We start from the raw sequence: 21,701 nt of genomic DNA on the forward strand, positions 1-21,701 counted from the left end.
AAGGAGGAGGGAAATTCACTGGATTCTATGAAATTATGTCACAATTTTAGGACCATTCAGCATAAAGCCAACATTACTGCCCTGTGAATAATGGCTGTTAATAACAAAAGGCCAAATGTGTGGCAAGCCTGGACATTTAAAAAAGCACTGTCGCATGCCTCCCCATCTGTGTCCCAGGTTCGGAAGGGATGACTCAGCCAGGTTTGTGTACCCAGTGCAAAAAGGGCAAATATTGGGTTAAAGAGTACCACTGGAGTTTAATAGGAAGGGAGCCTTCTGGGGTCCACATAGTGTCACCACAATATTTTTTACAGTGGGAAACTCCTGGGGGGGCTGTCACTGGCCCCAAAACAAAATTAAAGGACAGAAATATTACGGAATTTCATGGTGCCACTTCCAGTAGCTCACTGCTGACTTGCCTCTCCGTGTGGCGTGACTATGCATCCCTCTGCATTCCTGTGTCAAATCCCTTTGGGGCAGTGGGGACCCGTTCCCTTCAGAACTGTGGGTTTTTTTTGGCAGAAGCAGCCTTTTCCTTAAAAGGTGTTAGTATACGTACAGGAGTAATTGATGAGGATTCTGCTGGTGAACTGTCAGCTACGATGACTGTTGCTTTGGAATGGACTTTTAAAAAGGGAGATAAAATTGCTTAGCTTCTGTTATTACTCTGTGTTCTCCAAAAAAGAAAAATGGTCAGCGTCAGGGAGGATTGGGCAGTACCGACGCTGTCGCTGCCCTCGGCACAGTGCTTCCTGAGTCTGAAAGGCCTGCACTTGATTTAGTAATAAGGAAAGGACTGTTATTGTGTTACTTGATCCTGGAGCCAGTGTGTTTTATGGGAGAATGAATGGGCTGAGGAGTGGCCACTGCAGAGAGGCCCTGGAGGGTTCTTGGATCAGGTGTAGTTCAGTAGTCTGCATCGTGCGGGACCTGAGAGTATGCAAGTAGCGCTTCAGCCTCTGATTACCGAAGTTCCCATGAATTTATGGAGACGATACTTTTTGTAGCAGACCAATGCACTACTTTATTTATCCCTTCTCAAAATTATTTGACTGTGGTGAGACTTATATGATTAAATGGAGATATGAAAGAGAAAAGGGTTTGGACAAATATCAGCAAGCAATGAGAGCCGCTGAGTCTGTAGGGTTTGGATTTTTCATAGGGGCCGTGAGAGAATTGAGCCTGTTAAAACACAATGAAATTGCAATATACCAGTATGGACTTCTCAGTGGCCCCTAAATCAAGAAAAATCACAGGCTCTTAAGGAATTAATACAAAAACAACTAGAAAAGGGGCACATAGAAGCTTTCTCTCCCTGGAATCTCCCCATATTTATTATTAAAAAGAAGTCAGGAAAGTGGAGAATACAAATTCAGTTATGAAATGTAAATGCCACTATGGTTGCCATTGTTCTGCCCAGATTTTGAGATCCCCAGAAATCACCATGAGCACATAGGGGCGGTTTATTCAGGCTAGCCTGGGTCCCAACCCTTCAGGATTGAGAAGCCAGTCAGGCTGGGGAGCCTGGGCTCCCAGCTGTCCCTGACGCAGCGGTTTGGGACTGGGGAGTGCCGAGGCTGGATGGTGCAGGGTTTTTATTACAATTTGGAGCAATTTCACGTCGTTACACACAGTCATGGAATGGTCAACTTTCAAAAAGTGCAAGTTGGCAGGTTTCTATTGGCGGAGTATATAAATTTCAAACAGACAAAGTGGTGGGCTAAGTAAAGTGGGGAATGGGGCAGTGGCCATGGAGGCACACTGTGAGTGAGCACATGTTATCTAAAAGGCACACCAGGGGTCTTCGCTTGAGGAATGCTCTGTCTTCCTGACTTATGCAGGATACTAGGCCTGCGAGCTCACACAGCTCCTTAGCTAAGCAGGCAAAGCAGAAGTTACAAAAGCAGAAAATACTGCAGTTAGCAATGAGCAAAGGGCAAATGAGTGGGATTCTGATTCTGAGGTTCCTCGCCATGGATCTTCTTCAGTCTCGACTCTTCTCCCACAGCGATTCCTAAAAATTGGAAACCTATTGTGTTAGACCTCAAAGACTGTTTCTGTACTAATTTTATCCATGAAACTGATAAGCTCAGGTTTGCCTTTTCAGTTTTCTAATAATAAGGAACCTCTCCAAGGCTACCACTGGAGAGTACCCCAGGAATGACTAATTAGCCTAGTGTGTGTCAGTACGTTGTAGTGAGGGCTACAGATCCTGTTCCTAAGGCTTTTCCACTTGTTTCTTTGATTCATTCTGTGGCATTATGTGGGTTTCTGCTGACGTGCTGCAACAAGCCTATACTATGTTCCAAGAGAATCAGCAGCAGCTCCTGAAAAAGCACACAAAGCAGATGTGGATTATTTAGGATTTGTCATGTGGAGGAATAGTGTTAGACCTTAAAAGGTCCCAGTCAGGAAGTCTGCATTATCATCAGCTTTCAATGTTTCATCTGATTCTGTGTCGTAGTAAAGCTGTTCCCTGGTTGTTACTGCAACAGTTAAGACTGATGACCCTAATAAACAGTATCGGGCACAGTGCTTGCTTCCCCACAGCAGTTGCTGCAGCAGCATGCGTGCCTTTGTATGTTGGACATATTTGTTCTCATGTGCATCTTCAGGACCCTAACAGAAGGGAATGGTCAAGCACATCTCTTGGCCTGTTGTTTCCTCAGCACAGGAGGAGCAGTAAGCCTTACATTCTAATGCTCAACACTTACATGTTCACTGCAGGATACCCATTTGCCAGCCTTGCTCTATTGTTCAGCAATGCCCTGTTCATCAACCCCTACACTGTGCTCAGCATCCTGCAGGCTGCAACCCCTGAGGGTTACAAACCAATCAGTTGTGGCAATGTGATTTTACTCATGTCCCTTCCCCCAGATGCCTTTGGCTTGTGTGGTAATTGACACTTATTCCCAGTTCATTTGGGCTACTTTACATAAATTTGAATCTACCTTTTGCTGTCATAGGTGTTCCCCAAAAACTACAAACTAACAATGGTCCTACTTTTAGAAGCAGTCAAGTTAGGTAATTTCGCATTGAATGGCAGATTGAATGTATATGTTATGATCCATAAGGACGAGGCAGAGTTGAAAGAGCTTATCGCACACTTAAACTCCAGCTATGAAAATAAAAAGGGGGACTTACTCCCAGCCCCAAGGATGTGCTCGCTGTTACTCTGTGTACTCTGATTTTTTCAGTCTGCTGCAAGGAGATATTTCTAGAGCATCCCATCACTTCTCTGACTCACAGGGTTACATGTGGAGCTGTGATACCATTGTATGATGTAAACAGCTGGGAGCTTGGGAAGCAGGAAAGATGGCCCCAGTTGGGAAGGGATGTGCTCTTGTCATTCCAGATGGATCCTACACAGAAGTTTGGGTTCTGCTTTGGTACATCTGACCCCAGGACAGTGCAAACACCAGGACTTCCTGTAGAAGAGACAACAGAGGAAATGACAGTGTTAAACCTCCTCAAAAAGAAACAAAAGAGATACTGAACATATAAAAATAAAAGTGACCTTCCTGGGGCCAGGTGAAGGCCTTGGCTAGAAAAGCTGAAGGGACCCTCACCAACACCAGGGTGCCGACCACAGCAGAAAATCTCCTGTTGGCCATGGTAGCAGTGCTTACTTGTGCCACTTGTGAGTGGTGAGCATGTTTATGGTCCTACAAGTCCCATCCATCTCTGTTAGGACTGCTGGGTTGGACCAACCCTGTGCCCAAGGTGCGTACTAATGATAGGGTATATATGCTAGGCCCCTGGCATTCCTCTGGGCCTGCCTTCCCTTTGGAAGAAGGCAAGACTGTTAACATGTCCTTGGGATTTGAGACCTTGCCCCTATGTGTCAGATGCCATGAATTATATGAGGTCCAAGTCCCAGTTATGGGGATAGAATGTTTGCAAGAAGTTATATCCTGGGTGTTTTGGGGCTCTGATGTTTGCCTTTCCAGAAGGTCTGAAATACAAGCATTTTAGGGAATCAGACTGATATTACTGCATGGCCTATGAGCCAGCCTGTGACACAGTCACCTGGAGGTACTGTACTGTCTGCTGTACATTTGAGTGTGAAGACTGGGGAACAGATGACCAGAAGCCCTTACCAAGCATTGGGAGAAGGGCCCCTGGCAGGACTAATGAAACAGGTGTCACACCATCTCCTGGGCCCAAACGACTCGCTGAATGGATTCTTTTAGGAATAATTGGACTCATTGTCATTATGGCAGTGGCCGCGGTCTCTGGAGTGGCATTTCATTTGTTAATCCAGTTACATCAGTTTGTGGAACAGTGACAGGACTGGGAGGCTTGTATTGCCGAGCAGATAGAATCAAAGTTAGGAAATTCGAACTGCTGTGCAGGGCTTGTGGAAATAGGTTTTAGATTTGCAAAAGTAATTATCCTTTCGATGTGACTGAAATATGACATCTTACTGTGTTACCTCTGCTCATTTTAATCATAGCCAGTATACCTGGAAAATGTTCAACTGTCATCTTCAGGACCTTCAAGGGACTCTGTGCCTTGATGTCCATGCCATCAAAGAGAGAGATTTCAAACATTTGTTAAAACAACTCCTGTCATAACAGGCCAAGGCATGGCTGAGGCCATTGTCACCAGCCTCCAAGGGTGGCACAGTGTAACTCACAGCTGCCTTGCAGCTATCCTGGCTGTTCATAGGATGCAGATGGCTCCAAGGATGAGTAGCTGCTCAGAGTGCTAACGGATTGAGCACCTCACAGATGTTGCCATCATTAAAAAAATAAAACGGGACATGTCAGAATGCATCCAACTGGGATGGCAGAGGCCTGTTGAGATGAGGCTCCAGGAAGGAGGAGGCAGAGGGCCTCCTCGCCCACAGCACACCTCTGTCCCCAGTGACTCCTTGGAGGGGCTTCCTTGCTTTCCTGACTGTCTGAATGTCTGTGCTCTAGGTAGCCACTCACCTGAGGCCAGAGCAGTGCTCCCTAGCAGTGCTCCACCGCAGAGGGGCTTTGGTGCTGGCGCCCTGATAGTCTCTTGCAACTGCTCCCCTACATGAGCTGAGCTGCCAGTTAGAACCTGGTCATCGTGACTTAAGTTTGAGCTGTTTGAACTAAGTTTGAAGTGTGGCTCTGCCGAGGTTGTAAAACCTGGAACCCTGGAAATAAACCTTGTCAGTGGCCATCAGAGCTGTGTCCCCTCATTTTCTTTTCAGTCACTCGCACCCCAGGACCCCACAAGGAAACTCAGCCCAGCCCTAGCTAAGGGGGCGTTTAGGAACAAACTCTTTCTGTGTCGCTTATCTTTTAAATACAATAAAAACAAATAAAAAATTTTTTTTTAATGAATTTGTTTCTTTTAAAGACAGATTTTGAAAGAGAGGAGAGACAGAGGGATAAAGATCTTCCTTCCATTGGTTTACTTTTCAAATGATCACAGTGGCCAGAGCTAAGCCCATCTGAAGCCACGAGATGCGTTAGGATCTCAAGATTTGAGCTATCCTTTGCTGCTTCCCAGGCCATAAGCAGGGCTCTAGGTAGAATGTGGGACAGCTGAACATGAACCAGCATCCACATGATATGCTGGTGCTTGTAAGTGGAAGATTATCCAATGAAGCCATTACGCCACCACGCCACCACCAAAAGAACAGTTTTAAAAATAAACTTTATGGGGCTGAAGTGGTGGTACAGTAAGCTAATCCTCTACTTGCAGTATCAGTGTCCCATATGAGCACCAGTTCATGTCCTAACTGCTCCACTTCTGATCTAGCTCTGTGCTTGTGGCCTGGGAAAGCAGCAGAAGATGGCCCATGTTCTTAGGCTCCTGCAGCTGTGTGGGGGATCTAGAAGTTGTTTCTGGTTCCTGGCTTTGCATCAGCTCAGCTCCTGCCACTGCAGCCACTGTTGGAGTCAGTCAGTGCATGGAAGATTTCTCTCTCTTTCTCCTCCCTGTAAAACTGCCATTCAAAGAAGAATAAAATCTTTAAAAATTAAAAACAATCATAATTTTATGAACAAGATTTTTAAAAAGATGTATTTATTTATTGGAAAGTCAGATATACAAATAGGAGGTGAGACAGAGAGGAAGATCTTCCGTCCGATGATTCACTCCCCAAGTGAGCGCAACGGCCGATGCTATGCTGATCCGAAGCCAGGAGCCAGGAACTTCTTGCCGGTCTCCCACGTGGGTGCAGGGTCCCAAGGCTTTGGGCCGTCCTCGACTACATTCCCAGGCCACAAGCAGGGAGCTGGATGGGAAGTGGAGCTGCTGGGATTAGAACCAGCGCCCGTATGGGATCCTGGGGCATTCAAGGCTAGGACTTTAGCCACTAGGCCACTGCGCTGGGCCCAAACAAGATTTTTAAAATGTTACTTTTTTTTTTTTAAAGATTTATTTTATTATTTTTATTGGAAAGGCGGATATACAGAGAGGAGAGACAGAGAGGAAGATCTTCCGTCCGATGATTCACTCCCCAAGTGAGCGCAACGGCCGATGCTGTGCCGATCCGAAGCCAGGAGCCTCTTCTGGGTCTCCCACACGGGTGCAGGGTCCCAAAGCTTTGGGCCGTCCTCGACTGCTTTCCCAGGCCACAAGCAGGGAGCTGGATGGGAAGAGGGGCCGCCGGGATTAGAACCGGTGCCCATATGGGATCCCGGGCGTGCAAGGCGAGGACCTTAACCACTGCGCCACTGCGCCGGGCCCAAAATGTTACTTTTTATCGCAAGATTTCGTTTTAGTGTGTCCTGATTCCTCTGTTATTCTTAGTGGTAAATATATGCATTTGGTTTGGCCAGTTACAGTAAAATTCAGCCTTTATAGCCAGCAATTCAGGATTTGTTGGTGTATTCCTCAACTGACACGTCTGTCATCACTGTCTAATTCCAAAACCTTTACATCACTTCAGACAGGATCCCTCTACCTGTCGTCTCATTCTTCCCTTCTAGTACCTGGCAACCTCAGATCCATCCATCTCTGTGGGTTTGTCTACACAGTCCAAGTTTTTTCAGTATATTTTAAAATTTCCATTTTATTTGAAAGGCAGAGAGAAAGTGAGGATGTGAGTAAGCCTTTCCCTCTGCTGGTTCATATCCTAGATGCCCTTAGCAGCCAAGGCTGGCTAAGCCCTGGCCCAAAGCCTGCAACTCAGTCTGGCGCTCCAGTGACTGTGACAGGGACCTGTCAGCTTCCATTCCAGGGTGTGTGTGAGTGGGAAGCTGGCGCTGGGATGCAGTGCTGCCCAGGACCCCATAAGCAGCGCCTGCTCCACTCCCCATCCTGCTCCCTGGTCCTGTTCAGGCAAAGCAGTGGAAGATGGCCTAAATCCTCGGGCGTCGGCATGCATGAAGGAGATCTGGGAGAAGCTCCTGGCTTCTGCCTTTGGATGAGCTCAGCTCTGGCCATTGCAGCCACCTGGGGAGTTAACCAGCAGGTAGAAGACCTCTCCCTATCTCCTCTCTCTAATTCTGCCATTCCAGTGAAAATAGACAACTCTAAAACAAGAAGCAATGGCAGAGGCCTCACTGGACACTGAGACCGGAAGTGGGCATCCCAGGGCATGTTAATCAATGCTAGATGCTTGCCTCTGTTCTAGTCTTTTTATGTGTGGCTTTTGTTTCTGATTTCTGTCAGATTGCCAAATGTACTTTACTGCTTTCTATGACCGAATAATATAGGGTTCTCTGGATATGCCACATTTAATATATGCATTCTTCAGTAGATATAATCATTGCTTGTTTCCAACTTTTGCCTATGATAAATAATGCTGCTATAGACGTACATTTTTTTTGTGTGTGTGAAAATACGTTTTCAGTTCTCTAGAGCATATCCCTGGAAATGAAATTGCTGGGTAATATTATAACTCAGTGTTTGACAGTTTGAGATTCTGGCAAACTATTTTAAAGCAGCATTGTATCTTCCATCAGCACTTTCTGCAAGTTCCAGTTTGTCCATTTGCTCGCCAGTGGCTGTTACTTTCCTTTTAAAAATATATTCCATTTTTTTTTTTAACATATTGGTTATTCAATACCATGTCAGTTAATGCCATAATGTTGTAAATTGTCGTTGATGTTATGTTGTGGCTTTAAATTGATCGGGATGATATTCTGCCAGCTCTGCTTTCAGACCACAGATGGCCTCCCCAAGAAAACCGTTGAATTTAACTGGACAATAAGATGCTGGACCCTATGCTTGATATATGCTTGCAATGAAAGAATCTTGACTGAATCTGAATTGTAATACAGCAAGAAGGTGGAGGAATCCACCATGGGGGAAGAGGACAGGAAGGGGTTGGGGGAATCCCAGAGCCTATGAAATTGTCACATATGCAATGTAATTGATAAAAAATACATATATTAAAAAAATTACAACCTTTGGGCTTAGTGGCTAAAGTCCTCACCTTGCACTCCTCGGATCCCATAGAGGCACCAGTTCGTATCCTGGCTGCTCAACTCTCCAGCTCCCTGCTTGTGGCCTGGGAAAGCAGTCGAGGACGGCCCAAAGCCTTGGGACCCTGCACCTGCATGGGAGATTCATAGAGAGAAGGTGAGACAGAGATCTTCCATTCATCTCCTGGTTCACTTCCAAAATAACTACAACAGCTGGAGCTGAGCTGAGCTGAAGTCAGGAGCCAGGAGCTTCTTCTAGGTCTCTCACATGGATACAGTGCTGCAAGGCTTTGGGCCATCGGCTACTGTTTGCCCCAAGCCATAAGCAGGAAGCTGAATGGAAAATGGAGCATCCAGAACGCAAACCAGCATGCATCTGGAATCCGAGTGTGTTCCAGGCACACCAGATGACATTTTTTAAATACCATAAACTATTTAGCCATGAATAACTATTATTACAAATTTGGAAAATAAAGAAGGGTGTGCAACACTATGATTCTGCCATCCTGCTTCTTATTTCTGTAAGTTTCTGCTTAGGTTCTTCCTTCTATGTTTACACACCTTTAAACTTACCATTCACTTTTTAATATATTTTTAAATATCTGTTTGTTTTTATTTAACATCAGACTTAGAGGAGAGACAGAAAAATCTTTCATCGCTTGTTCACTCCCCATGTGGCCACAATGACTGGAGCTGAGCCAGTCAATGCCAGGAGTCAGGAACTTCTTCCGGGTCTCTCTCATGGGTGTAGGGTCCCAAAGCGTTAGGCCATCTTGTACTGCTTTCCCAGGCCACAAGCAGGGAGCTGGATGGGAAGTGGATGGCTGGGATGTGAACCTGCGACCATATGGGATTTCCGCACATGCAGTGTTAAAATTTAGCTGCTGGGCCATCACACCAGGCCCTTAATTGACTTTCCTTGTCACAGCCTTTTTCCATTCTTGTTTAGAGTGTGCTTTCTGTGTTACACAGTGCAGCAGTGGAGGTTTTTGTGAGGATTTATTATTTTTGCCTGAAAAGCAGAGTTAGAAGGAGAGACAGATCTTCCATCTACTAGTTCATTCCCTAATGGTCACAGTGGACAGAGCTGGACTCATCTGAATCCCAAACCAGGAACTTTTTCCAGGTCTCCTCTGCTTGTGGCGACCCAAGGGCTTGAGCCATTCTCTGCTGCCTTCTGAGGCTACAAGCAGGAGTTTAGATGGTAAGTGGAGCAGCTGGTACCTGAACTGGTGCCTGTATGAGATACTGGTACTACTTATGGAGTTTTAGTGTATTTTACTATGGTGCTGGCCCATGGGCGTTTTTTGTTTTTGTTTTCTTAATATTAAGAAAAATTTTCATACATAAAAGTAAGAGTGGGCATTGTGGTTTATCAGGTTAAACTGCTGTTTGTAAGGCTTGCATCGCATAGCTGAGTGCTGGTCCAGAACTTGGCTCTGCTTCTAATGCAGCTGCTTGCTGATGTGCCCAAGAAGGCTGTACAAGATGGCTCAAATACTTTGACCCTTGCTACCCACATGGCAGACACAGGTGGAGCCCAACACCCTTGCTACCCGTGTGGCAGACACGGGTGGAGCCCAGCACCTTTGCTCTGAGCCAACCTGGGCCCAGCTTTTGTGACTGTTTAGGTAATGGGCCAGCAGAGTGATGGTGGATGCTTCATTTTTGTGTTTCTTCTGTCACTCTGATTTTGAAATAAATAAATCAATAAATCCTAAAAAAAAATGGTAGCGTAGCGTGTGTTAGAGTGTGGGTAAAATGTTAGTATGCTAAAATGGAATGTTTTCGTTGGGCGGTGTGCTGAGAAAACTGCTACTTTGCTAGGCCAGGAGGCGCCTGGACTCTGGGAGGATTCCGCGTTAGCGATAAATCTGTTGTTTGCTGGCCTGCAACCTTGTGATCTATCAGCTAACCCAGGTGCAGGAGGGCAGGGGCACAATTCTCCAGTCCCAGGAACAGGAGGGAGATAAGGGTGTAAGAATGGGAGGAGCCATAAAGATAATGGGCATGGGAACAGAGCAGACTGCTTGCGCCTCAAGGCCATAAAAATGAACATGTCTAAAGTTGTTACTTTTGCTGTGTTTCTCAGCCAAAAGGGCCTATATAATCTGCCTTTCTAGTTGGAGTTTGGACCCCTGCTTGGCTGGCCTGCTTGCCCCAGTACAGTCTGACCCCAGCATGCTGGCACAATAAACTCGGTTTGCTGTTTGCATTACCAGCAAGACTCTTTGTCATTCTCTGGGGGTTGATTAGCTTGCACCCTGATGTCCGGGGGGCTCTAGCCCGGACTCTTAACACATGCTAACCTAGAGGTGATTTCTTCTTTGTTTCAGTGAGTATTAGGTCACTATGCAGCCATCTTTGTTTCCCCTTGCACTGTTTTGAACTTTATGCCAGACTTTGTAACACTTGTAAATAAGTAAGCATATATGTATAAAATATAAGGAAGTTTAAATAACATTACCATTATGACAGTATAAAAACTTGAATGAATTTAAAAAAAAAGATTTATTTGTTTTTATTGAAAAGTCCGATATATAGAGAGGAGGAGAGACTGAAAGATCCTCTGTCTGTTGATTCACTCCCCAAGTGGCCGCAGCTGTTGGAGCTGAGCCAATCCAAAGCCAGGAGCCAGGAGTTTCTTCTGGGTCTCTCATGCTGGTTCAGGGTCCCAAGGCTTTGGGCCATCCTCGATGGCTCTCCCAGGCCACAAACAAGGAACTGGATAGGAAGTGGAGCTGCCAGGATTAGAACCAGTGCCTGTCTGGGATCCTGGCATGTGCAAGGTGAGAATTTTAGGTGCTAGGCTACTGTGCTGGGCTCAAGAATGAATTTTTTTTCAACTAGAATAAGCAGTATCAGGGGAATTTGTGTCTGTTAGCTGAGGCTGGTGTGATCCGGGAAGCAGCATGGTGGTGTACAAAGCACACAGACTTTGGAGTTAGATCTAAGGTTATTTCTTAACTCCACCATAAAATAATGAAGATGGTATTAAGATAAATATTGCTTATTGAGCATATTGTTTGCTAGACATTGGCTATTTTCAAATGCTTGTATTTCATTTGCTTTCATCTATTGAAAGGCCAGGACAGAAAGAGAAGTCTTCCACATGCTGGTTACCTGTCCAAAGCCTGCAACAGGGCAGGCTGGCAGCAAAGCCTGGGGCCCACAGTTGACACAGGTCCCCTAGCTGGCTGGCCAGGGCCTGAGAGGCGGAGCCAGCAGGTGCATGCCAGGATGCCATGCCAGGAGCTGCGTGGGAAAGCGACTAGCCAGGACTCAGGCTAGCACTCTGCTGTGGGATCCTCATGGTGCAAGTGGCAGCTTAACCTGCTGCCCATAAAGCCCACCCTCAGATCCCGGCCTTCTAGAGGTCATGTCCTTTACTTTTGACAGCAACCCTGTGAGATCGGTTTGTGATATTTGCTGTGTTTATATTTATTTGTTTGAAAGTCAGAATTGCAGAGAGGGAATGCGAGATCAAAGTGAGCTCTCCTGGTTCTCTAACCAGATGAGCCAGTGGCCAGGGCTGGGCCAGGCCGAAGCCAGGGACAGGGAAGACACTGGAGGGTGTCCCCTAAGGCTGTTGCTTCATCATTTCCTCCTTCATGCTGGCTACTATTCAGCTGCATCCAGGGTTCTAATAGGGCACAAAATCATAATAAATGAGCGTGCCTCAAAAGTTGCTCAGGTACTTAATATTTTTCATTCATGATTGATCCATTTTTTCCTCATAAGCTTTCCAGGCTGAGCTTTAAGACTGTGAATTTTCAACTCTTCTGTCCATTCATTTTTTTTTTCTCTCTCTCAACTTTGTTTTTTTTTTTTTTTCCAGAGTTTGAATTCTTACACAAATGGAGCATATGGTCCACCGTACCCTCCTGGGCCTGTGGCAAATACTGCCTCCTACGCTGGGGCTTATTACAGCCCCGGCTACACCCAGGCCAGCTACTCCACAGAGCTTCCAAGCACTTACCGGTCACCTGGCAGCAGCCCGTCCCCTGTCTCGCGGTGGATGTATCCCCAGCAGGACTGTCCCACTGAAGCAACCACTCTGCGGGGGCAGGTTCCCGGGTACCCTACTACTCAGGTGAGTGATGGCTTGTTGGGGAAAAGCTCCAACTCTCGGCCTGTTGGGTGACAGGAAAAGGAAGGGTGACCATTTCTGCTAGATTGAAGATTGAAAAATACCCTGCAGGTGTTCACATTCTCGCGGCTGCAGAGGCAGGCCAGACGCTGTGCTCTTGTTGATGCCTTTCACACTCTGAGGAAATGATGCCGTAATGGATTCTGCCTGGAGGCATCTCAAAGATGTATGAATAGACATTTCATTTCCTAAATACCAAAGGGAGTATTTAGAGAGTCACTGCTCCAGTGTTCTTTTGCCTTAGCTCTATGATGCCTATTTTATAAATATTATTTTTAAAGATTTATTTGTTTTTATTGGAAAGGCAGATAAATAGAGAGGAGGAGAGACAGGAAGAGCTTCTGTCTGATGATTCACTCCCCAAGTGTCTGCAATGGCTGGATCTGAGCCAATCTGAAGCCAGGAGCCAAGAGCTTCCCCTAGGTCTTCCACGTCGGTGCAGGGTCCCAAGGCTTTGGGCCGTCCTCAACAGCTTTCCCAGGCCACAAGCAGGGAGCTGGATGGGAAGTGGAGCTGCAGGGATTAGAGCCGGCACCCATATGGGGTCCCGGCACGTTCAAGGTGAGGACTTTAGCCACTACGTTATCACGCTGGGCCCTATTTTTTAAAATATTCTGAGTGTCATGTTATTTCTGTGTTCACTTGTAATGCATCCTGATTTGTGCCTCCTCAGAGCATACGTAGTGTTTATACTGGCTGCTTCGTCACTGAGTTCTAGGCCTTCGTCCTTTTATGTTTGATTTTGGCAAATTTGCTTCTGGAGGCTTTGGATCCAGGTTGCTCTTTTTTAATTGAAATTTTCTATGTGTTTTAAAAAATTTTTAATGTTTATTTTATTTTGATTTTTACCAGAAAGGCAGAAATACAGAGAGGAGAGACAGAAAGATCTTCCATGCATTGGTTCACTCTCTAAGTGGCTGCAAAGGCCGGAGCTGATCTCTGCTCTGGAGCCAGGAGTGAGGAGCTTCTTCTAGGTCTCCCACATGGGTTCAGGGTCCCAAGGCTTTGGGCCGTCCTTGACTGTTTTCCCAGGCAACAGGTGGGAGCTGATGGAGCAGCCAGGACATGAACTGGTACCCATATGGGATCCTGGAGGTTGTAAGACAGGATTTACCATTAGGCTGTCACTCCAGGCCCAGTAGCCTAGTGGCTAAAGTCTTCACCTTGCATGTGCTGGGCTCCCATATGGGTGATGGTTCATATCCCAGCTGCTCCACTTATCTTCTAGCACCCTGCTTGTGTCCTGGGAAAGCAATTGAGGACAGTCCAATGCCTTGGGACCCTGCACCCATGTGGGAGACCTGGAAGAGCTCCTGGCTCCTAGCTTTGGATTGGCTCAGCTCTGGTCCTTGTGGCCACTTGGGAGTGAACCAGTGGATGGAGAATTTTCTCTCTGTCTCTCCTTCTCTCTGTAAATCTGGCTTAGCAATAAAAAATAAATAAATTTTCAAAAATTAAGTTGTTTTTCTTTTTTAAAGATCTATTTGTTTGAAAGGCAGTGTTACAGAAGAGAGGGAGAGACAGAGAGATCTTGCATCTGCTAGTTACATCCCAAATGCCACAATGGACCCTGGCGTTTTTCCCAGGTCTCCCCCATGGGTGCAGGAGCCCAAGCATTGGGTGCATCCTCCACTCCTTTCCCAGACACATTAGCAGGGAGTTGGATTGGAAGAGGAGCAGTCGGGACTCAAACCAGTGGACATACACGATGCCGCTGCCACAAGCACTGGCCCTTCGGTTTAAGTGTGAGAGAGCTCCCTTCTGGTGGTTTACTCTGTGGTGCCTGTCACAGCCGGGAGCTGCCGTCTCCGTCCAGTCCTCTCGCAGTGGGTGGCAGGCCTGCAGTCCCCTCCATCAGCACACAGCTGGGATCAGGGTGTGGAGCTAGAACTGACACTCAGGCATTCTGACTGATCTGTTGGCCAGACAACCCAGCACTTGCCCTTGGAACCTCATTTTTCTTTTGTCTTTTTTTTTTTTTTTTAGTAAAATTTAGTTATTCATTTGTAAGATAGAGACAGAGAGATTGATTGATTGATTGAGATTGATTGATTGATTGATTGATTGAGAGAGATTGATTGGTTGAGAGAGAGCTCTCCCATGTGTTGGTTCACTCCCTAAATGCCTGCAGCAGCCAGGGCTGGGCCATATCAAGGGCATTATCCACAACCTTGACCTAGGTAACCAACACGGGTGGTGAGAATTCCAACACTTCAGCCACCCTCAGCTGCCTCCCAAGTGCAGTGAGCTCAGCTGAGAGCACAGAGTGACCGGAGCTCTACCCAGCCCCTCCACAAGGTGGGCGTCCCCAGCGGCAGCCTGACCAGCTGCACCCCGATGTCTGTGTAGGCTTGGTGAAACTATTGCAACTGATTAATTAGAGTTGGTAGCATCTCATTATCTGTGTATACTGGAATATTTTCATTACTTCTTTAATTTTTCTTTTTTTTTAGCAATGACCAGCATATTTCTTCCTCTCAATCTAGAACCCCGGAATGACTCTGCCCCACTATGCTTATGGGGATGGTAATCGTAGTGCTCCACAGTCGCTCCCGAGCGTCCGGCCACAGGAGGATGCCTGGGCCTCTCCGGGGGCTTACGGCATGGGTGCCCGTCACCCCTGGCCTTCTTCAGCTGTGCCCACAGCACCACCTGGGCATCTCTACATGACTGAAAATGCTTCACCATGGCCTAGCAGTGGCTCTCCTCAGCCACCTCCTTCTCCTCCCCCTCAGCAGCCCAAGGTAGGAAAGCTACAGGTGGTCGCTCCAGGCACCCAGGGTGCAATAGGTGGGCCTGCCTGCTTGGTCGGTGCTGCACTGGGACTGGTGGGAAAACGTGGTGACCAGATCCTCCACTTACTGCAGCTCAGCTGCTCCTCTTTTCTTTCTTTCTCTGTTAATAGACTATTTTTGGTACTGAAGATTTAGTTTCATCTCCTTTATTTAAAAAAAAAGAAGAAGAAAAAAATACTAATTTTCCTTGTTATAATACTGTTGGAATGTTAAATTACAAAGATGATTCTATTTTTGCTTCTTCATATAAGGTATAGAGAGATGACAAAAACCAGTGTGAAATATCTGTAGCATAGGTTATATATAATTTTTTTTTTAATTGGAAAGGTAGATATACAGAGAGATGGAGATACAGAGAGATCTTCTGTGTGCTAACACATTTCCCAAGTGGCCATTATGGCCAGAGCTGAGCCAAACCAGGAGCTCTTCCAGGTGCAGGGGGCAGGGTCCCAAGGCTTTGGGCCGTCCTCTGCTGTTTTCCCAGGCCATAAGCAGGGAGATGGAAGGAAAGAGGAACAGTTGGGGTACGGACTGGCGCCCATTGAGATCCTGGCACATGCAAGGCAAGGGATTTAGCCACTATGCTACCACACTGAGCCCAACTTAGTATAATTTCAGATTAAACCATTGACTTGAGTATCATCTGCTTTTGGCTGCACACCTTTTCTTGAAAGGTGTATTCCAGTCCACTGCTCAGGTGTGTCTGTGCTTTATCAAGTGATAAGAACCCTTGCCTTATCCTAGACATATTTTCTTTAGCTGATTTGCAGATATTTTCTTTCATCCTTCCCTGATGGTTATACATATTACTTTTTTTTTAAAGATTTATTTTTATTATTTTTTTAATTGGAAAGGCGGATATACACAGAGGAGAGAGAGAAAGGAAGATCTTCCGTCCGATGATTCACTCCCCAAGTGAGTGCAACGGGCCGATACTATGCCGATCCGAAGCCAGGAGCCTCTTCCGGGTCTCCCACATGGGTGCAGGGTCCCAAAGCTTTGGGCTGTCCTCGACTGCTTTCCCGGGCCACAGGCAGGGAGCTGGAAGGGAAGCGGGGCTGCCGGGATTAGAACCGGCGGCGCCCATATGGGATCCCGGGCGTGCAAGGCGAGGACCTTTAACCACTTGCGCCACCGCGCCGGGCCCCATATTACTTTTTTTAAAAAAGATTTTATTTATTTTTATTGGAAAGTCAGATATATAAAGAGGAGGAAAAAGAGAGAAAGATCTTCCATCCGTTGATTCACTGCCCAAGCGGCCTGAAGCCTCTTCTGGGTCTCCCACGTGGGTGCAGAGTCCCAAGGCTTTGGGCCGTTCTCGACTGCTTTCCCAGGCCACAAGCAGGGAGCTGGATGGGAAGTGGATCAGCTGGGACAAAGACCGGTTCCCATATGGGATGCTGGTGCTTGCAAGGTGAGGATTTAGCCACTAGGCCATTGCTCAGGCCCAGGCTGCACTCCTTTTCAAGCTATGTCTTGAGATTTTAAACTCATTACTGAGACACTGGGTAAACTGTGAGGTGTTTGTGATGGTGGGCTGCTGCCGGAGGGTGGGTTCCAGTTGTCAGACAGTTGGAATTCTCTACTTTTTATCTGCTAAAGCAATTCCTTTATCCCCTCAAAATTGTGTTCTTCTCAAGTGGTGAAGGAGGGAATTCCAGTACTGGTTACGGTGGGGAATCTTGTCCCACAGCTTTCTGTTTAGGTGAAGAGGTGGCTAGCTAACCTGCTAGTGCTGCTTTCCCATTAAATCGGCTCCTTCCCTCTGTATGCTCTCCCCTCCCAGGATTCCTGTTTCCCCTATAGCCAGTCCGATCATGGCGTGAACCGGCACAGCTTTCCTTGCAGCGTCCATCATCAGTACGACTCCTCCGGGACAGTGAACAGTGACAATTCAGACCTTTTGGATTCGCAAGTCCAATATAGTGCCGAGCCTCAGATGTACGGCGGTGCCCCCCATGAACATCTCAGCAGTCAAGATCAAGGTCAGAAACTGCCTGAAGGGTCTTTATCTTCAGATGAAGGTACTCCCCCGAGTATCAAAAAAATCATCCATGTGCTGGAGAAAGTCCAGTATCTTGAGCAAGAAGTCGAAGAGTTTGTTGGAAAAAAGACAGACAAAGCGTACTGGCTTCTGGAAGAAATGTTGACCAAGGAACTTTTGGAACTGGATTCAGTTGAGACTGGGGGCCAGGACTCCATTCGGCAGGCCAGGAAAGAAGCTGTGTGTAAGATCCAGGCCATACTGGAAAAATTGGAGAAGAAAGGATTATGAAAGAATTTAGGGTAGAGTGGAAGCCTGTTGCTAATTTAACCAAAGAACTCCGGATTTTGGTTACTACACACCGTCTTCGACATGCCTGTCAGTGACAAGGAGCAACGTGTCCCAGCTTTCGTGTGACGGGAAACTTGAAAAACTGGCAAAGGAATGGAAGAATATTTAGTTAGGAGTTGTTTTCCTTTTTTCAGACGAATGAATGTAACAGGAAACTGGAGTTGCCAGTATTGCCAAGTAGACTTCATGCCTTCTTCAGAAACTTGACAGATATGCAAGCCGCTTCTCGGCAGCCGGGGAGAGGCTCAGCTCTGGGGGACAGGCTTCCCCCAGCCCTGCTGGTGAGACTGGAGATGGCCTGAGACTCTCAGGCCCCTTAAAGTACCCGTCCCGTCTGCTCAGTGTGACTCAGCTTACAGCGTACAGTTCATGTGAAAATTACCGCTTAGACTATTAGCCTCGGTGGACTTCGGTTTTGTTATTTGCAGTTCACCAATAGAGTATTATTCTCTACTTCTTGGTACATTTTGTAGTAATACGTTGAATATAATTATTCAAGAAACTATGACAGCCAGAGAGAGTGGCAGTGCTGAATGAATTTATATATCTTTTCACCATGTGAATATATTGTAATATATAGTGAGTTCCTGAGGTAAATTGTTTGTCTCCCTTTTGTACAGATCATTAGTTTTTTGGTTTTTTTTTTTTTTACCACTTCTGAATTACACAGAGGAGTGCAAGGTACATTTGGAAATGGCATTGACATAAAACTGGGCAAGTCTGTGGAAACTTCATTCACTTCATTTTTTCTTTGCCAAATGTTATTATGTTTTCGCTATTGCTGCTTGCTTAGAGGGGATTCTGATAGGGACAGATGGAAAATTAAATGCTACAGTAACGAGCAGGCATGGTGATTGCAGAGAGTAGCGAAATTATTGGCCGGCAGCTGCCCTCTCTGTGGCTCCATCTCTGTCAGCATCGGGAGCCTGATGAGTGGCTCAGCTCGCTCTCAGAAACACTGACAGTAAAAGGGCATTCATGCTCAGGGAATGAGTCAGCCAGAGCGCAATTTTTTTTTAAAGATTTATTTATTTTTATTAGAAAGTCAGATATACAGAGAGGAAGGATCTTCTGTCCACTGATTCACTTCCCAAGTGGCCACAATGTGAACCTATCTGAACCCAGGAGCCTGAAGCCTCTTCCAGGTCTCCCACATGGGTGCAGGGTCCCAAGGCTTTGGACCGTCCTCCACTGCTTTCCCAGGCCACAAGCAGGGAACTGGATATGAAGTGGGGCTGCCAGGATTAGAACCAGTGCCCCTAAAGGCTTCTGGCGTGTGCAAGTCGAGGACTTCAACCGCTAGGCTACTACACCAGGCCCCCGGGAATTTTGTTTTTAAAAGTAGATTTGAAGAAAAAAAGGTAGACATGATGTCCCTAGAGTTTATTAGGTAGAATTTCCCGCTTCATAAGCGATGTTGTCACCCCTGCCTACAGTCATTTGAAAGCCAAATTTAGGGACGGAACCCTGACAGTGCTTCCTCTGACCCTGCTTATGTGACCGGAAATTGTCTGGTGCAAGAGACTTAGGTAAACAACTTTGTGCGTCTGAGGTGAGTTCTATGCAGCTTCTCTCTTCAGAAAAACGACTTTTTAAGATATCCAAGTGATTTTTTTTTCCATTGATAAGCCAAGCTAAACTAATCAAAACAGTCTAAGAAAAATATGGGATAAGTCTTACCGTGAGATGTGTGATCTTGCAAGATAATATGCTGATAATTTTATTGTAGGATTTTTATTTTGAAATATTTTTTAAAAGTCTGTGTTTATACATCAAAACTATCCCTTGTGGGTGGGTAGGACCATCAGGCTAAGTCAGCCGCGATACAATGATTCATTCCGAAGAGGACACTCTTATTTCATGTTCTGAGGATGCCAATTTCCATGAAGTCTTGATTTTTTTATATGGAAATGTTATGTGCATATTTACACATGTGTGCATCTTTTTAACAGTTACTTTTAACCATTTGAAGGTAATTGTAGACTCGGGTCCCCAAATGTGCTTCACCCACCTTTCCCTTATGTCAATATCTTCTGTCACCATAAAACACTGTGGAGAATCAATCACCCAAAAGTAGAGTTTTTCGCCGTCTTTTCCCCGATCTCTTGGGTCCCAGAATCCATCCCATCCCCGCGTGTCCGCCAGTGCCATGGTGTCACGCCAGGGCTACCAGTGCCATCCAGCATTTCTGGTGACGTTCATCTCAGTGAGTGTGCTGAGACGGTGTCCGCCGGGATGCTCTGCCCTAAATGGACGTGTTTTCCTTTGGGATTGCTGAAGAGTTGCCGGAGAGACTTTGAGACTATGCAGATGAGATTACGCAAGGCTCCCGTTTCTGCTTAGACTTCAGCCCCTCGGCGGATACTTGGCTGTGCCGGATGCTACTGCGGGGTTCTAATGGCGTTGGTAATTTTTTTTTTTAATCTCATTCCTTCTACATTCTAAGTGGAATTCTCTAAGGGAGAATCATTGTTTTTAGGATTTATATTTTTTTGTTATAAGATCATTCAGGTTAACTGAAAATAGAACTTACATACATATATAAACCATGTTGAAATAATTCCAAATATCCTTATAAAGAAGAGAAAATTAAGTTGGTAACTTTCTCAGAAAACAGAATGAACTGAAGTGGGACTTGTGATTTGTAGAACAGGCTCAGCTTTTGATGGAATATTAACCTCAGTCGTAATTCAAATTTTCTTGAAATGTCACATCTGAATTTTTGAAAAATGTCTAAATTTATATTACTTTGAGAATCATTTTTTGTGAATATCTTGAATAAAATTACCAAGAACTGGCATGATAAATACAACGGTGTTTTCTTTGTAATAAGCAATTTATTTTTCCAAAAGTAAATATCATTGGAAATATTTCAGCGAGTAGGTCCTAATGAGGTATGTCGAGGACGGGTTGTGCTTATCTGCCCGTTGGTGCAGAATTCTCTCATATGCTTCCGATTACAGGGTTTTGCAAATGGTGCCGTAAACAGTGCTGCTAAAGGTAGGTGACGGGGAACAGATGTCTAGCCCACCTAAACTCTGTCTAATTGGGAGTTCCTGGCCTCAGAAGATTTATTTTATGTTTATTGTAAAGTCAGATATACAGAGACGAAGATCTTCCATCCGATGATTCACTCCCCAAGTGAGCGCAACGGCCAGAGCTGAGCCGATCCAAAGCCAGGAACCAGGAGCCAGGAACTTCCTCCAGGTCTCCCATGCGGATGCAGGATCCCAAGGCTTCGGGCTGTTTTTGACTGCTTTCCCAGGCCACAAGCAGGGAACTAGAAGGAAAGTGGAGCTACTGGGATTAGAACTGGTGCCCATATGGAATTCCGGTGCATTGAAGGCAAGGACTGTAGCCGCTAGGCCACTGCACTGGGCCCTCTGGCCTCAGGTTTTGCTCTAGCTCCCCAGCTCCTGTCCATCAATGCAGACCCTGCCATCCGCACTGGAGGCCTGGCTTGTACTCCTGCTCCTTGCTGTGGTCCGGCTCAGCGACAGCCTGAGCATGTGGGTAGTCAGGCTGTAGGTAGGAGCCCTGCAGTGTTTCTGCCCTACTTAAAAAAAATATATATATATATATACATATATATATATATAAATTTAAATTGTAGGCAGATATAAAACTTAAAAACAAAGGTTGAAATTTGCATTCCGATCCATGTTTGGGGGTAGGGATACTTAAAAAGAGCTTTTTTTTTTAAGGTTTATTTACAGAGTTAAAGAGCGAGGGAGAGCTATTCCATGCATTGGTTCACTCGCAGATGGCTGAAGCCAGGAGTCAGGAACTCCTTGCAGACCACGTGGGTGCAGGGCCCAAGCACGTGGGCCAGCTCCTGCTTCTGGGGCATTAGCAGGGAGCTGCAGCAGAGGAGGAGTAGCGGGGGCTCAGACCAGCGGCCCTGTGTGGGATGCTGGTGCTTCAGCCCGTTGCTCAGCTTGCCATGCCACCGTGTGGTCCCCAGGGGCCTGGTTTTCACCTCCGCTTTTTCCTTTTTTAAAGAAAGCATGCATTTGTTTCTGTTTGTAGAGGTTCCAAACTGACTTTATAAAAGCATCTTCCTT

The 21,701-nt window shown here is 46.1% G+C and overlaps 1 protein-coding gene across 2 annotated transcripts in view; it reads left to right on the forward strand.

The window, feature by feature from the left end:
* The window catches only part of BAG4 (BAG cochaperone 4), a 31,650-nt gene extending 13,886 nt beyond the window's left edge, over positions 1 to 17,764 (forward strand). For both annotated transcript variants that reach the window (XM_040970298.1, XM_040970299.1), the window contains 3 exons: positions 12,196 to 12,450; positions 14,994 to 15,251; positions 17,089 to 17,764. In XM_040970298.1, coding sequence (XP_040826232.1) covers positions 12,196 to 12,450; positions 14,994 to 15,251; positions 17,089 to 17,577 — 1,002 coding nt within the window. In that variant the 3' untranslated portion in view covers positions 17,578 to 17,764. The remainder of the gene's footprint in view (positions 1 to 12,195; positions 12,451 to 14,993; positions 15,252 to 17,088) is intronic.
* The last annotated feature ends 3,937 nt before the right edge of the window (positions 17,765 to 21,701 follow it).

The sequence above is a fragment of the Ochotona curzoniae genome, unplaced genomic scaffold, assembly GCF_017591425.1.
Source record: "Ochotona curzoniae isolate NIBS_2020 unplaced genomic scaffold, NIBS_Ocur_1.0 contig_1976, whole genome shotgun sequence".
Lineage (NCBI taxonomy): Eukaryota > Metazoa > Chordata > Mammalia > Lagomorpha > Ochotonidae > Ochotona > Ochotona curzoniae.